Below are 17,959 nucleotides of genomic sequence, written 5' to 3'. Positions count from 1 at the left end.
ATCCAAACTTAAGCGCTTCTTCTTAAACCGACTACCCGCACTCTCGTCGAGATGTCAGATTTAAGCTGCGGCTAATAGCGCGCGTCCATCAGTTAATGAATCTGCCTAATTAATCCGGGCCGAGCGGCATTGCGGAGGAACTTTGTTATCGGGTCTCGAGTTGCAGTGTGGCTTTCGCAATCGCTCAGGGGGGACTTTTTTTTTTTCTTCTTGTCTCATAAGAGGAGGCGCGAGTTGCTTTAACTGAAAGACAAGCGAGAGATTCTATCGCGCCACGGATGCGTCTCACTGAGGGTCAGCGAGTGCTTGCCCTCCCCATCAGCACCTCATGAAATATCTCGACTTTGCTTGATATTTTAATGGGGTGGGGGAGAAAGGGGTGCAGAGTGTGAAGGCGAGGGTTGGGTAGCCTCCGGAGAGCTGTGGAAGGAACGCCGGTGCATGCATCTGACTTGTATTGTTTTGTCTGTGAAGGGAAGGAGATTATTCTCCTCTGGAATATGGATTCAGGGCACAGTGGCCCAGGAGTCAGTCAATCTGACCAGTCTGAGGGGGGCCGCCGGGTGGCGGGCCCTCAGAGGGCTGATTAGACGGATGCACTCCCATCATCCATCTCGACAGGCTGGCGAAAATTGGCTAGCCCCCTCGCAGGGTAGAGTTCACCAGTAGGTGGGTTGGTGGGGGGTAGGAAGAGGCTGCGAGGCGCCGCACGCTGGATACCTGTCACAGCCTTTGGTCTGTTCCAGGATCTCGGCAGCAAATGAATAAAATATCCTTCCTGCTCGCCTTCACCTGCCGCCGCGGCTCTACTCGCCGGCCGCACCCTTGACCCCTGCAACTACGGCGAGAGAAGAGGAGCCAAAGTGTCGGGGAGAAAAGTGCAAATTGGAGACACGGCAAACACCGGGAGCTTCCACTTCTCGTGCTGCTGAAAGACAGTCCCGACTTCACATGGACTGACAAAGGAGCAGCGTGTGTCAGGGAGACGTGGACGGTGAAGGAACTGCACTACTTGGACAACTTACAACTTGCACCATTCGGAGTACGACACCCACAGTCAAAGTGTGTGTGTGCCTGCATATATATATATATTATATATATAGAGCCTGGAAGGTAAAGGTGACAGTCGTGCCTGTGGTGGTCGGAGCACTTGGGGCAGTGACCCCCAAACTCGATGAGTGGTTGCAACAGATCCCGGGAACAACATCAGACATCTCAGTCCAGAAATGTGCAGTGCTGGGAACAGCAAGGATACTGCGCAGAACCCTCAAGCTTCCTGGCCTCTGGTAGAGTACCCGAGCTGAATGAGGGACGGACACCACCCGAGGGGGGTGAGACGAGGAATTTTTATATATATAAATAATCGATCCAATTTAAAATGGCTGTCCAATTTAACCTCCAAATTCAAGACTGCTGGCTTTAGATAAGACACCAGGGGTTCCAAATCAACAGGACGAGATATTTAAGGGCCACTGGGACCAAACACCATAACTTCTCTTTTCTTTTTTGTTGAAGTTCAAGAAGTTTAGTGCCATTCAGGCTTTGATTTCCTCCAGACAAAAATGGCCTTAAGGAGAAATCACCCTGGTTGCTTGGCGGGACTAACTGTCATCCGCATAACAGTGAAAGGAAATGCAATGCTTTCTTAAGATGGAACCCCGGGGCAGCAAATACAATAAGAACAGCAGTGGCCCCAAAATTGAAACAGGTGGAACACCATACGATAGTGTGGCTGAGTGGAACTCAGAGAAACCAAGGCTAATGCAAAAAGTCCTGCTTGCCAAACAGGATCCAAACCATGAACATAAAAACAACATCTATGCTAATTTCAGTTTGCCCATCCATGACGTTTTACATGACTGATTGATTCTATTTTCGTAGAAAGGTGCATGTGTGCACACCTCTTCTGCACTGAATTAAAAGGTAATTTCATTGTTTTAGCAACAACGGTTGTGTGTACTCCTACAATGGCGCAACCACCCCTTTCTATTTAACAAAGTACCAAAAGAATGAAAACTCTATCCATTCACACAGTTAGACAACATTTTGCAATCAACTTGCGCTGGGCACGAAAATAGGGCCCGATATGTTAGTACTAAGATCGCTTACTTTGTCTGGACGAAATTATATAGTTTAAGCATGTACCTGTGATGTTGTGGTAAATAATCCAGAATTGGTATTTGTTTAATTCATGCTTGGAGAAATCAAATGACCATCAGATAACGATCACATTCACCTTCCTTCTGGCTGACTCGCAAACTGGCCGTCCATGCATAAATGTGGAAGGTGCATCCTCTGGCTACCTGCTAATCCGGCATTCAGGAAGCCGCGTTTGGAGACGAGCACCTCATTTGTTTCTTTTTACCCTTGCTGGCAAATTAAGGGAAAACGCCAGTGATTAGAGCAAAACAAGGTGCTTTATGGAGTAAGAATTTAATGATTCATCTTCAAACCGTAATAAAAAAATTATGCCATACGCACTATGGAGAATCCCCCAAACACACCCACACACGCACACACACACACACGAACACACCACTCGTGTAATAAAATAATAAGGCCGGTTTCATTTTTTCACACTCCCTGAGGAGAAAAGAAAGGGAAAAAAAGATTACCAGAAAATGGATTATCTCTCTAACGCTACGAGTTCACAAGTCCAACTAGTAACTTTGTTGAAGGGCAGATATGCCAAACCTCCACCGCCTCCCCCCTCGAGGAAAACATTCATATTTAGCCACGAGGCCTCCTCTGTGATTCGAAGGCGAGATGCAGCCATTCTGACTCACCCCATCCGTGTTTTTGCTTCTACGCTGCGCGTAATTACCGCTTCAAAACCGAACGTTGGGCTAATCCCTTAATTCCAGATATTTTACTGCTCTGCCGGTCTAATAAGCAAATCAAATTATATCTGATGAGTTTTCCAAAGGACTGAAGTTATTCCTTCCCCGATCCGCAGCCGGAGTGGCGTTAGTGAGGAGATAGCAAATGCGTTTCGCGTGACGCGGCTCACCTGTAATTCCGTCTGGAAGAAGAACTTCTGAGGACACTGCGAGCAGTCGTAAATTTTATCCTCTTGGCCGTGAGCGGAGAAGATGTGCTGCTGAAGCTTGTTGGCCTGCACGAACACTGCGGAAGAAGAGACGGCATGAAGATTCGCTTTATGCAATCAGCGTATGGCTCGCGCTATAAAATGATGCTTCCCCTCGCGGAAATTCGAGCATATCTGGTTTTCCTGGTTTGGTGTTGCCAGTGATTTCTGTTTATACTTTGTTGGTACATTTTTATCAATAAATATTTTTTGTAGCTCAGTTTATCAGAGTCTGCATTTTCGGGATCCACGCTCCACCTGGTTCATGTTCGGACCATGTCAACTTCTATTTTTCCGACTAACTTTTTTTCAAGAAAGATCTGGAATCTTGGAAAATAAATACAATTTAATGTGATATTACAACAATTTTTGTTGGGGGAAAAAAAAACCCTGTAGGATGACTACTTTTTCCAAAACATGCTTTACTTTTCTTAAAAAAAAAAAAAGAAAGAAATCATAAACACTGAAAAACATGGTTGAATTTACTCAATTTTATTTTGTCAAGTGGTTGCACTAAAAATAAAATAATCTGCATCAAAACACATTTTTAATACATGTAGATGTATAGTTTAATATAGAAATACATCTGGATTCATATGATTTTGTGCAACCACTTGATTGTTTTTAAGTATATACATTACACTGTACTCTGGCCTTATTTCTGACTATATTCTAGAATTTCTTTTAACCACTTTTATGATCGAAAAATATTTTTTTAATTGGACTGTAATCTTGTAAGATTATGATAACTTGTTTTCTTGCACAAATACTGGCAAATAGAAATGAGGGGGGCCTTACAGCAAGCATTCCTGCAACAAAAGAGCCATCATAATTGCATTTGCCTCAATGGAAATTAAAGAGAATATGTCAAATGGCAAGGAAAATGACTTGATGACAAACAAATGAGCGCTGCATTGGCAGTACAACAGCCTTGTTATGCGACATAATTGGAAGAAAAAAAACAACCTAACAATTGAGATGTTATGTGGAATGCTACATATGCAATCCCGAACGCAGATTGTGTGCTGGGAATAATAACGCTCCTTATTTAGTACCACGGTGGGAACAACAAGGTGGAAAATAAACAAGCGCAAAAATTGGCCTGGCTTCAAGTGCAAAACATGGCCTCCATTAGTCAACATGGCTAATTATATTGACAATATAAATATTCATGGTGCTGCACTACTTATTCATGCCGCCACCAGATAAACACACTGGTATACACACCCACACACATGCACGCACACACACACACATGTGTATATTTTTATATATATATATATACTGTATGGCTTAAATATGGCTTAAAGTGTGTGTGTGTGTATGTGTGTGTGTGTGTGTGAGTGTGTGTGTGAGTGTGCATGTATGTGTGTGCATGTATGTGTGTGTCCCCACGTTAAGCCATATTCCACACTGGCGGAGCCAAGTGGGATGGCAGCGGTGCGGGTGTTGAGTGGATGTGCCTTGAATGCGTGGGTGTGTTTCAACGTCCTCCGAGGAAAGCTTCAAACATGTCGTTTGTTATCCCAGACCCCTGTGCTTTAACGACGGCTGTGCAATCTCAAAGGACTGCGTGCTCCGCAAAAAAAAAATAAATAAAAAAGTTATCATGCGGTGGCCTTCATTTGAATTTCATCGTGCTCAAAATAACTTTTCTTCTGATAAATGCACCGTGGAGCCACGCGGAGAGGAAGGCGAAAGGGGGCGGCGGTGGCTGGGGTCACGGCGGCCCCATCGGCATGGCTCTGCTGCGTTCACACACCCTCTTTGAATTCACTTGTAGAAAAGAGCCTTTACTAAACAGAAAAAATAAATGACACTATGAGATTAAAGTAAAACTCCAAGAATAAAGTTGTATCAATTCACTGCGTGTATATTCTTGACCACTGGGTGGTGATACATAACTTTCTCTGTCAATTTGAAAGAACCAGAAGAAGAATGACGAAAAAGAAGAACAAAAACCCAGAAGTCAGCACAGCCTAATTTTTGTTGAAAATGATTGAATGACGTCCTCTGTAATCCTGTGTTTTACCGCTACAAAAAGCTTGAACGTTTGCTTGGAGGGGGGGGGGGGATTGTTGTTCGATGCCATTTTTTTTCCCAGAACACGACCACTACAAGTACAAAACTCTTGGGTACTCACCGATACCAAGTAACCGATACCATTGGTACTTTTAATACATAACATTTCCATTAAACCAATAGTAGGTCAGCATAATTGGAAGAAAGCCCCTTTGTTTATTTCTGACAGAAGAAAACAGGTCCTCTGACTTCAGATTCATTTGTCATGAATTAAAAAGAAAACTAAAACTGACAACTCCCTGACTTTTAGTTTTTGTTCAAAATAAGTGCAAGATAATACAGGATCAACTTTTAAGTCTCAAGCATGGCACTATCAAATTGGAAAATTGGACTTGGAGATACAGCTGAAACTTATTTAGTGAATGTAGCACTCTGTATGATGCACTCAAGTACGTCAAAGTGATACGTTGCCTGTGCTGCACTCAACAGGAAAAATAGACCTTACTAATGCACAAAATAATAACGGCATTCTATTTGTCTCAGAAAACTAAGGCTGGTAAATGTGTAATTTGCATTAAATGTCGTAATAGGGAAAGTTATAAAACAAACCAAATTGAGTTCGCAAATAAACATAGAAATTTTGCTAACACCACACGACTAATGCATTTAATTTTTTCCGCTTACTATAGTGATCATTTCCCAATGAGGGTTAAATATGTTATTTAACAGATGGCTGGTGCAAGAAGGTCCAAAAAACATCTTTTGTCTGTGTGGTAACAGTGACCGAGAGAAAAAAAAAATATTTGTCCGTGGTGTGCTTTTTTTGTGTGCATATGCTATAGAGCAGCAGGTCTGTGCAACTGCAGGAAGTGCTCATTATGTCTTGGCTAGCAGAGGAACAAGTCGATACAACGAAAATCAAAATGGATCAGAGACGTGGGGGTGGGGGGGGGGGGGTGTCAAACTCGCAACACAAATGGTGATGCCCACAGTCAGAAGCGTCTCTGCGTCTACATGCATAGCTCAACCGGAACTACCGGACTGGAAAAAAAAACTGGGTACATAAATACGCTTGATGTGGCACGCTTTAGATCATGCAATGTTCCTTGAATTCTTGGCAACACTAAAACAAAACAAACATGCAAAAGTAACTTGCTTGTAACTTTCATGTCATTTATGACCTCCACCATATTTGACACGAGATGTGGTATCCTTTGGATCATGCACTAATCGAAGCAAAAAATTAACATGGTAAGGACATTAATTGTAACATGTTACAATGTTGCCCCCCCCACTTTGTGTTTGGCACGTGATGTGGTATGCTTTGGATTATAAGATGTTACAATTTTTTGTGTAAAAAAAAACCCCCAAAACAGAACAAACATATTGTTAAGCAAATATAGAATGGCATAACGCTTTGTCCACTTTTTTAAAGACATGATGTGGTATTCTTTGGATGACGAGTTTTCTTTCATTCTGAGGAAGTATGAAAAACGAATTTGCTGTTAGTTTCTGTAAAGTGTTTGAACACAGCTTCTCCATGTTTAAAACGTGACATGGTATGATTTGAATCACTGGGCTCCTTTTCTTAACAATAATGTTAAACTAACAAATTCACCATGTCTGAAACATTAAATAGTCGACCGTTTACAAAGAATGCAATATTTCTTTGAAGTGTCATAGCACAGAACTGCTTTATTGTCCATAAAGGGCAAAATATCCCAAGGAATTAATATAAACTATATATGTATGGATAGCACAGATCCCGCTGAATATTTTGAGTGTTTGAAAAAAAAAAGAATGTTTGTATAACACAACATACATCATTTACAAAATTGTAAAACGCGTAGGTTCGGTATCAGCTTTTTTCGAAGGGCATAAGGCTTTTAAGCGGGATGCTCTGGATCATGAAATGTTCCTTTTCTTTTGAAGAATAATAGAAAAAAAATTAATTGTTCAGGACTATAACATGCCATGACATGGTGTTCACCATGTTTAAAGTATGATGTGGTATGCTTTGGATCACTCAACTATCGAACAAAAGCGCCCTTCACCGCGTTCGACACATGATGTGTTATACTTTGGATCATGAAGGCTTTTCATTCTTAGCCATTGAGTAAAACTACACAGTTTCCTAGTAGGTCATATAAAACAAGTTGTTAGTAGCCAAAATATATACCATAACACTGCCTCCACTATGTTGAAAACACAATGTGCTATGCTTCGGACTCTTAGCAATAATACGCAAGCACATCCAAAAAGGAGAGCCGCTGTGCTTCTGCCCGCTGAGAGAAAGTGATAGAAAGACAACTTAGTGGAGTCAGTGGGCCGTCGAGGGTGTCGGGGCTGACGGGGCTGTGGGGGCCCAAGGTCTCCTCGCTGTAGGGGATATTAAGCCCTCTGATTGGCTCCCAGGGGCCACCCATGGCAGACATGTCGTATTCTACAGGCCCCAGCTCATCTTTATTTTGGCAGGGTGCTGCTCTCTGCAGGCTGCACTGCTCCAATACTGAGTTGTTTGTGCAGGGAGGGAAACAAAGTTAACCCCCACTTTCTCCTCCCTGTTTTTCATTTTTTTCTTCCTCTAACCAACGTATTTTGGTTCCCGCTCAATCACAAATGCGTCGGCGGTTCTGCAGGCAAACAAGCCAAAGGACAATTTCGACACCTTTTCCACTTTAACAGTGAAGCAAACAGGCGCATGGAAGTTCAGAAATGGATAGCAAAGCCACGCCATAAAGCCATGTGATGCCTTCCTGCCAATCAAGGAAGTTTAATGAAACGATGTAATGAATGATATTTAACAGTCACATAATTGTGGTAAATCATCACTTGATGTTTTTGATTAGTGGGGAGGAGGGATGTTTCTATAGTGACTTAAATTTCCAAAACAGAAAAAAAGAAATCCATAAACTAAAACAGGAATATATAATTTAAATGCTGGAGAAGTGGGGGGGGGGGGGGCACAATTTTTCATGGGTGCTACTGGAGCCCCCTCCTGGGGCTGGGTGGCAAACCTCCTAACCAGACGTATGACAAAAATTTTAAATATGGCCAAAATATGTGCAAATGTGCAAAATTCATTTGATCCTAACCCCCCAAAAACATCACCGTCATTTTTTTGCAAAGGCCTCTCTTGCTTAAAAATTACCATTCAAGGACTGCATGAAACTGTTGAACAGCAAGCCAGCATTCAGTGCAAGAGCTCATTTTGGACATTGACACAAATCAACTTGCTCAAAATTTTAAGATTATTGAAGTACTACGTTTGTGAGGCGGCCCAGTGGTTAGGATGTCGATCACTCAGTGTTCAGGTGCAGGGTTTGATTCCGGCTTTGGCCTTCCCGTGTGGAGGTGGCATGCAATATATTGAATGTTTATCGGTGTTTTTTTGAATAATTGCTTGGTTTAGTAAAAAATGTCAAAACTTTTAAAAGGGCCGCTGAGAGTGTCTGTTGCTTCGCTAGCAGGCTACTTATTTGGGCATTAAATGTATTTTCAAATGTATTTTTGGAACGATATTAAACAATGTTAAGGGTATAGTTCAATTTACATCAAAAGAAACTGCAGTTTCAAAAAGGAACCCATAAAAAAAAAAAAATCATATGGAGAAAAGCAGCAACTCCGAAAGTGTGTAGTTCCCAGAAGCATAAACATGGACACACACAATATTGTGGACCGGTGACATGAGGTCAGAGGCTACGAGAATGTTTATTGTCAAATCAAAAAGAACATATTTGTGTGTGATAAGACTCCACACTTTAATTCCTCCGAGAGAGGCTGTTTTTTTTTTTTATGCCTTGATAGGTGATGCTGTTTTGGTTAGCAACGCAGTTCAAACAGACTCAGTCAGCTCCAGCTCACCCACCTACCCTAACGAGGACAGCGTTATAAAAAATGCAATGGATGGGGCGGCGGGGGGGGGGGGGGGTTGTCTCTTTGAGAGAGGTGTTCATTTATTTCAGCCTTAATGCAGTGGGCGATTTATCTATTCGAGGGACGGTCGCAATCCGAGGAAATGCGCTAATTACACTTCTGCATTTGTGACCTCGTAGCTTTGCAGAGTATTGTTGTACTTTTTCAAGTTCCAAGTGCACACACACACACACACACACACACACACACACACACACACACACACACACACACACACACACACACACACACACACACACACACACACGTGGTACTTTCATCAGGCAGCCTTTCTTCTGTTTTGTTTGTCTTAAGCGCATATTCCCAATCACAATTTCCACGGCAGGCCTGCTTGCCTGCCTGGCTGCGGCTCCTAAGGGTGCAGGCAGACACTTCTAGCTGCAGGCTCCCCCACTTCTGAAACCTGTCAAATGTGTCCTGGGAGAGTCAGCCTCCCTCTCATCATCCAGGGGCTTGTGGACCTCTCTCTCTCTCTCTCTTGCTCACTCGCTCACACGCTCTCTTTCTCCACTTACTCCTTCCTCCCCCCACTTCCTCATCCCCCTCTTCCACACTTTCATCTCACATCCAAACTTGCCGGTTGCAACCTTCTCAGCCTCCTCCCAAGTATTCTTTTTTTTTTTCTGTCTCCTTTTCTCCTCTAGTTTGTCTCCCTTCGTCTGTGACTTACTTTGACTCACATTTTCCCACCAGTCACTTTTGGGGGTGAGATTTGTCCTCTTTTTGTCCCCCATGATGGTGTCAAAGAACGGGAGTGCGATTGGGCCTCCCACCAAGTCATGTAAAGCGTTATTTATAAAGTGTTTATACAACAGCTGCAACTGTAATAAAGCATGAGGTAAAACAAACAATAATACAAACGTAACAAACCAGCAACATCTTTTTCTCCATCCCTTTGTCCATACGCTTTGTTGTTTACAGAGGTTGGGGTAAACCCCTAAGAAACAAACAAGAACTGAAGGAGGCTGCATTAGAGGCCTGGAAAAGCATTTCAGATTACGAATGCAACAGTCAGGTGAAGTCAATGGGTCGCACATTTCAAACGTCTCCTCCACAGTAGGAGTGTTCACCACTTTGTGTCCGGACTGCAACTAAATGACACTTAGGAAAATCTACCACGAGCTAATTTAACACTGCACCAATTTTTTCTGCATTTTAATTCCACACTTGATGGGTGGGCACCCAATCATTCACATACAAGCAATTAAACATTCACTTTTATAGAAAACTGTGTTGTCACCTTTAAAGTGGGTTATCAGTTAAAGGTGGTTGGAAAGTTTTTGCAAGGTAATTCACAGGATGAAGTTCAGCCTACCATAATTACTGAATAATTACTGACTATAAGACTGTGTTTTTTGCATTGAAATAAGACTGAAAAAGTGGGGGTCGTCTTCTATTCGGGGTCTAGACATTATACCCATTCACGACGCTAGATGGCGCCAGATATCATTGAAGCGAATGATGAACTTGACTCCCCAGGCCAAAGTGAACTGCTGTCACGAAGAATAAAAATAAACATGGCGGTAGCACGAAGAAAAAAGAATAGCGGTAAGAATGAAAAGAGAAGAAAATAATAGAAGAGATAACAGAAAATGGAGAAACGTAGCGACAAGCTGGAGAAAAGTGGGTCGAAGATCGGCCAGGTTAACCGGCAGCTGAGGAGAAGTTAGGATGTAATTTACATTTCAAAAACCAGAAGCCATTCATTTACGAATGTGATTGCACTTTAGTTTACATATTTAAATGTTCAGATGTTAAGATTTGAATGAGGCAAAATAACATGCTTTTTCTCTCACATATATTGTTATCATATGTTTTAGATGTACTGTAATTATTTTCTGTATAAAAATTTGGTGTTCAAAAAGTCTTTTTTCAAACTTGAGTCTTGAAAAAGAGGGGGTCGTCTTATAATCAGGGCCGTCTTATATTCAGGCTAATACGGTATCAAATTTTCTCCGCTTGCCGCAATGGTTAAATTTGAACATTGACAATGACGGGGGACTTTCAGGGCCTTCTCTGTCTTAACCCAACTGTCTGTCTACTTTGTGACCACTCTCCTGGGGGTCTGCACCTCCACCCCTTTCCCTCCATCACTAAGCTCTCCCCCGCCGGTGCACCGTGATCGATATGGACTTGGAGGGAGGGCAGGGTGATGAAGAGTGGGTGGGGGGGGGGGGGGTGGCTGTCCGTCAAAGCTGATGGAGGAAATGAAGGCTCAGATGGTGGAGGAAGGCTCTGTATGTTAAACGTTCACATCACAGCGGCCACGGAGGGCTGGGCATGTATCAATAGGTTCCTGCTAAAAGGATAGATGAAGCCAAAATAGGATAGCGGATGAAGACCAGGGTTATAATAGTTGTGCATTTTTCATTAAAATTGGTTTTTAGTTTGTTTTGACTTTTGGTGTTTCATTTCAGTTAGTTTAAATTTGTTGTCGTTTTTTTTTTAAACGTTTCATTTCAGTTGAGTTTGTATTAGTTTTACTATTTGTTTTAGTTTTTTTTTAAATTCATGACGTATTTTCTGAGTGCAAGATAAACAAAAGGTCACTAAGTAATGGTTCATGAAATATATTCTCAAATGCCTGTTTACCTGTGCGGCAATACAGAAAATACATTAAAAAAAACTAAAAGATAAAAACTAAAAACTAAAAACTAAAAGCTCATGTATGAAATTTATTGACAAAGACAAAAACGAAGGACTATTTTACTATCATTATAGTGATTTTTAGTTAGTTTGGTAAATGTAACGTCATTTTAGTTAATTTTTGTGTCTTTAAAGGCATTTTCATTTATATTTAATTTCACGGATGATTTTTTTTCTTCCCCATTTTTGTTTCAGCTATTTTCGTTATCTGTCTTTAACTATAATAACCTTGCTGAAAACATCATAAAAAAAAGGGTGCTAATGGTGTTAATTGATGTATCAAGTATGTTGGGCGAATAGAAGAAATGAGCTGAGAACTTCCAAAGTGCAAAAGAAGACGAAAGATCGGAGGTGGAGAAATAGCAGTGAAGAGCCCAAGTTAACGACTTTGCAGATTTCATTATGGAGATAGTTAACCCTGTTGACACTGAAGGAGGGCGCTCTCCTCTCGAGAGGAGCGAGCTCCTTCCACCTCCACGCACAGAGACAGATGAGATCATTACAGCTATCAGCGCCACTGCCATCCACAATTAGCACGTCCTTTCCTCCAGCACCCCCCACCCACTCGCTCACAAACAACACCTACCCTTCCTTTGCTTGCCTCCTGATGTCGTCCTCCCCCTCGCGCCTCCCGACACTTCCCAAGGCCCTGATAGCGGAAGCCATTTGGATTAAATAAGGAGGCGCATGCAGCAGAACTGCTCTCCGCTTTAGTCCAACCATCTGCTCTGACCTTTCCCCAACTCATTTGGAGCCCATTTACATTTTAACACTCACACGGGCGAGACGACTTGGAGATGCAAAGTTTATTGCGAATGGAAATGTGTCTAACTTGATGAGATGTCACAACATGTTTGCGGGGATGCAAAACAGCAGACCTTTAGAACTCAGTGTGGCTCTCCATAAAGTACACCTCAACTAAGTTTGCATTGGTACGTAACTTCACTAGAACAAACTATGCGTGTTGGACAAGATTGCCACGGGCGCATTTTATTTCATGAAACCATGACTGTGGATGGTATGATAAACGATGACTTCTCAGCCTTGTAATTTTCTTGCTTTGGCGTCAAAGTATTTGATTTTGGTTGACATTGACTGTAACACACACACACACACACACACACACACACACACACACACACACACACACACACACACACACACACACACACACACACACACACACACACACACACACACCTGTGAAGCAAACCGGACACTTGAAGGTTCCACCCATCCCCTCGAAGCTGTGCTCGATCAGATGGCACTGAAGCTTGGCCGGCGAGTCGAACGACTGACTGCAGAGTTTGCATTCGTGGTTCAAGCCCTCCTCTGCAAGACAACAAAACAAGAGCAATGATAAGAACCCCCCCCCTAAAAAGCATGAAAGCCTCACAACCTGATCGCTGAAATCTGTGTTTCATTTGTGAATGTTCATGCCAATATTTGAGATGAAGCAAAATAATGATGGACCATGTATGGTAGGGTGGCGATTTCAAAGGGACTCGCATCACATTGAGGTCGATTTCTCCCAGACAGTCAGCAATGAGAAATAATCATGTCAAACATCATCATGTTATAATTAAATAGGGTTATGATCACACGGCACACAAGTAAAATGATCAATGATAGTTTATGAATGAGTGACTTAATGCAACCGATTAACCATCACAATGTTAAATCAACTCATTTTAATATTCACATAAAAAGAAATATTTGCCATAATACATTGCGATGATCAAATTCCAGCCCATAACTCAAAAGGCAGTTCATTAAAGTTATTAATGCCACCAAAACTCATCTCATGTCGGCCGTTACATCATCCTTTACAACTTGGACGACATCTCGGCCCAGAAAAGCACAGATGCTCAATTTGTTCTGCCTGCTTTGCCACATTGGAATACATCAATTTGCCACTCGCCTTAAATCATTGAGACAAACTCCACACATTCATTTTCCAGCACAGTAAAATCTTGCCGAGTCAGCCTTGTACCAAGCGACCCATCTCCAGCATGCCGATAAAAGGGCGAAATTGTCTGCTGTGGGGCCAGACTGCTTCTCGATTAAACTCCCGCTGGTTAGCTATTGCTACAGCGAGGGTCGAGACACCAGGGACACGTCTTTAAGGGTTTATCCACGGTCTTTGCAACTAAGTGAGCAGCACATGACGCTGATACCGGAAGGAGAAAGATGCTTGTGGATGCAAAGTTAATGAACTCTACCAACACGAGAAACGTATATAGGGCTGTCGGGAAGAGAAATGTGTGTTTTAGTTCCTCTACCTTGATAACCAAGATATTTTGTGCATATTTTATTCAGTTTTTTGAAACAGATATGTCAAATATCCATCCATCCATCCATTTTTCGATGCGCTTTATCCTCACAAGGTTCGCTGGAGCCTATCCCAGCCATCTTCGGGCAGTAGGCGGGGACACCCTGAACCGGTTGCCAGCCAATCGCAGGGCACACACAGACGAACACCCATCCACGCTCACACTCACACCTCGGGAAAATTTTGAGTCTTCCATTAGCCTGCCGTGCATGTTTTTGGAATGTGGAAGGAAACCGGAGTACCCGAAGAAAAGCCACACAGGCACGGGGAGAACATGGAAACTCCACACAGGAAGACCGGAGCTGGAATCTGCACTGTGAGGTCAACGCGCTAACCACTGGACCACAGATATGTCCTCTCCCCCCAAAAACAAACAAACAAAAACAAAAACAAATGTATTGTCTTCATCCAGTTCTTTTATTTCACATTAAATAGAAGCTAAAATCTCGAGTAAAACCTAAGTAAATTCAACGCATTCAGTAAAATCAAAGGTTTGTTCCAACTGTAAGTCATACTTTGCATGCAAGAGTGCATGAATTGTATTATACAGATAAGTCTTGTATGTTCTGGGTCAGTAAGGAAAGTATCAAAACAAAAAAGATCCCTTTATCTGGATCCATCTTAAAATTAGAGGAGCTTTTCCTTGGCCTGTTTCTTTGGTTTTCAGGAATTTTGGTGGAAATTGATTGCATATTTGTGGGGCTAAATCTGCTTAAATTTCAGGGACTGGAGTTGGTGACACCTGAGATAGAAGATAGTTTTCAAAGTTTCAACTTAAGAAGAGATTAATTGTGCAGCTCGCATTGCTAAGGGCTTACGCGGCTGCAAAAAGCTAGGCCAATCACAGTTTGCGATGGGGAAAAAAAGGGTTGTTTGCTGCATGCAGCCCACTCATTTGACAGATGAGCTAGCGCAGCCTAAATATAGGGTTGAGCGGAGCAGCCGGCATCAGCCGGAGAGGAGGAAGAAGAGGAGGAGGAGGAGGGTAGTGCCAGTTTATCTCGCCAGTCAGCACGAGCACGTCTGCCCTCTTTGATCATCGTTCACGTGGCTTGTCTGTGTCTGCGTGTGTGTGTGTGTGTGTGTTGGGGAGTATGCTGAGGTCAAGCGTGCTGCAGGGTTCACTCATCTATGCCGCCGCCATATGCGCAGCCCTTCGCTTGACCCCGGTGCGCAACGCGCTCCCGTCGGACCTGCTGCCCTGCTTCATTATGCAAAAACCTCCGCACCTGCCCGACTGACCCGTGGACGTGTGTGTGTGTGTGTGTGTGTGTTTGGGAGCAGGTGCATGGAGGCAAAGTTGCAAGAAGGCAGCAAAGAACGCAACCGTCTTTTAGGGCACATGTCACGCCGCTGTGTTTCGTCCCAGTGAACGAATCCAACAGTGGACTACATTTTGTTACCGCGGGCCCTTCCATTTGCAAGTTTATATTTAAAAAGGCTTATGTCATTTGTATTCTGTAAAATAAATAAACAGCTGTTTGTTAGAAATACATTAGCCAGATCTTCCCCTTTTCTCTTATTGGGCTGAAGTCAGTTCCTTTTACTCCCGTATGAGATATCAGTGGTAGCCATGGCTGCATGGTGGCACTGGGCAGACTCAGAATACAGTCCTGAGTACATGTTTGGGGAGGGGGGGTTCTGTCAGCATCCTCCTCCCATTCTCTTTGGGAGTCCCTGGAGTGTTGTGGACTGCCATCGTCGTGTCCCTGTGCACCGCGAAGAAAATGCTCCCGGGCCTGCTTCCTCTAAGCATCTCTGACACCAGAAAAGTAAGCCCATCTGCATATCCACAGGGCCTCGCATTCCTGGGGCTCATGCTTTATGTATTTCACAGCTCCTTAAAACACAAACAGCTAATACCCCTCCCATGCGGGGGGGGGGGGGGGAACTAGAAGTGGGAGAAGGGAATGAAAAAAACCCCTCTTTACTTCTCTTCGCTGTTTACTTTTCTTCATCCGGGCTGAAGTTCATGTGCCGTTGAAGGTTGTTTGGGGGGGGTGGTTGGAGCTCGCTGCTCTCGGGCTTGCTTGGTTTTTTGTAAATCCTTTATGTAACAGGACAGGAGTTGCTGCATAGTCAATTCTGGAAGGCTAACACGGAACTTGGAACCTTCTGCGAATTCAACAGACACGTCTTTATTTTGCTTGGGAGTGGATCAACTGACAGTGGGTAAAGAAGACCAAAGTAACTAAAGATGTTCCAGTTAATAATTAAGTACACGCAGCGCAATTAATTAAAGACTCTCATATGGTTCCAACACCACAGATCAGGCCACTGACGCTTTACTGAGCTCATTCGGACGAGGGCTCACTACCTCAGTTTTAAAAAACTCATTTATAATCCCTAATCAAATAGACCCAAATCAAAACACGACCCATTAAACAAGAAGCCAAATTCTAACTTTAACGCTTTCATGAACCAATAATGATAACCCGTAACCTGAAAATCATGAGAAGCTGTCCACTGGAGTAACCGCTGTCCCTGAAAGGGTTAAAACCGGAACAAAACCTTGACCAAAATTCGACACCCTGATGCGCTAACCCCCATCAATCCAGCTCAAGCACTGAACCAAACACCCGAAACAAATCCCTAACCACCTAACCAAGCTGCTAACCCAAACACAATAATCATACCTCAAACCCAAACAAAAGCTTAGATCAAAATCCCTGAGCAACAACTCAAATCCGAAGAAAAAAACCTAATCAAAAGCAAAATCCTTCATTTACACAAACTATGACACCTGAAGGACCAAACCAAACAACCCTAACCAAAATCCTACTCTAAAAGTAACCAAAACTCCAACTCTAACATCCTTACCAAAAATCCAACTCCAACATGCTAGCCCAAACCCTAACTTAACCCAAAACTCCAATTCAACACCCTAACACAAGCTCTCAAATCGTGACCCGAATAAATCCCAAAATGTTTCATAATCTGTGACGCAGGTTCGAGCATTTATTGATGATAAAGAGCAGACAGGAATTGGTTTGGGTTTGCATGTTACTGAGACAATTAGCTTGTAAAATAAGGCCGTCATATCAGAATTTGACAGTGTTTCTTTACTCACATGAAAAAAAAAGTCTTCTTGGTGGAAATAGTTTCCTCCCGATTTGCTTCATGAAACAACAACAAAACGCTGTGTTGTCGAACAAGGAATAACTATTCTCCTCTGGTCGCATTTGTTATTCTGAATCTAAAGTAAGATTTTCAAATCAGCCCTATTGTCGCAGTCTTTCCCCAAACAGTTTCACCTTTTCGATTTGTCAGCTGAATTTTTATTTTTATTTTTTTCAGAATCACTTGAAGCATTTTGGTGTTGGGAGTCAAGATGGATTTATGCTAATCGCTGCCGTGTGTGTTGTTCTCTGAAGCCTGCTCTGCTTGTGTGGCCAAAGCAGCTCACCCAAATGATATTAAGGACATCAATCAAAGCACTCTTTTGCCGAACGTAATGAGTAAACAAGGGAGGGAGAAAATTGGGAATATTTAGTAGGCAGCAGTGGGTTGTTTAGAGGGCACCCTAGAAATTAAAAGAGGTCTAATCGAACAAAACAGGTCAATGAGATTCTCAGCGTTTCAAATACCAAACCTTTCCCTGCCATCCTGTTTATGAGCAATTTCACCTTTAGCTAGTTTACTTTCCGGGCCTACCATCTGTCTCATAATTTCCTGCCTGATATAGGAGTTCTCAATTAATAAGGCTGCAAGATTTGGGTTTTGCCGGGGTTTTTCTGCTGTATGCGCGAGCCTCTGCAGGATTGGGTGGTAGCATAGTCGACAGCTTCAGGCCTGTAAACAGTAGGTGGGTTTACTTCTCTCTTCTCTCTGCGGGAACTATCCATTAACAGATAATGGGGGGAAAATCAGAGTGATTAAGGCCCAGGGAATTATGGGTGAATACAAATTGACTCCACCTCCGTGTGATGTGCTCT

At 42.8% G+C, this 17,959-nt stretch overlaps 1 protein-coding gene across 5 annotated transcripts in view; it reads right to left on the bottom strand.

Annotated features, from left to right (window-relative positions):
• znf521 (zinc finger protein 521) overlaps positions 1 to 17,959 on the bottom strand; it is a 126,630-nt gene that overhangs the window by 12,506 nt on the left and 96,165 nt on the right. For 4 of the 5 annotated variants that reach the window (XM_086129410.1, XM_086129407.1, XM_086129405.1 and 1 more), the window contains 2 exons: positions 12,893 to 13,024; positions 3,011 to 3,126 (listed from right to left, as the gene is read on the bottom strand). In XM_086129410.1, the coding sequence (XP_085985536.1) occupies positions 3,011 to 3,126; positions 12,893 to 13,024 (248 nt within the window). The remainder of the gene's footprint in view (positions 1 to 3,010; positions 3,127 to 12,892; positions 13,025 to 17,959) is intronic. The other variant, XM_086129409.1, reaches the window with a different exon arrangement.

This window comes from Hippocampus guttulatus, chromosome 14 (assembly GCF_054856545.1).
Source record: "Hippocampus guttulatus isolate MCC_2025c chromosome 14, RoL_Hgut_1.0, whole genome shotgun sequence".
Taxonomy (NCBI): Eukaryota; Metazoa; Chordata; class Actinopteri; order Syngnathiformes; family Syngnathidae; genus Hippocampus; species Hippocampus guttulatus.
This window is presented reverse-complemented; position numbering and strand designations above follow the sequence as displayed.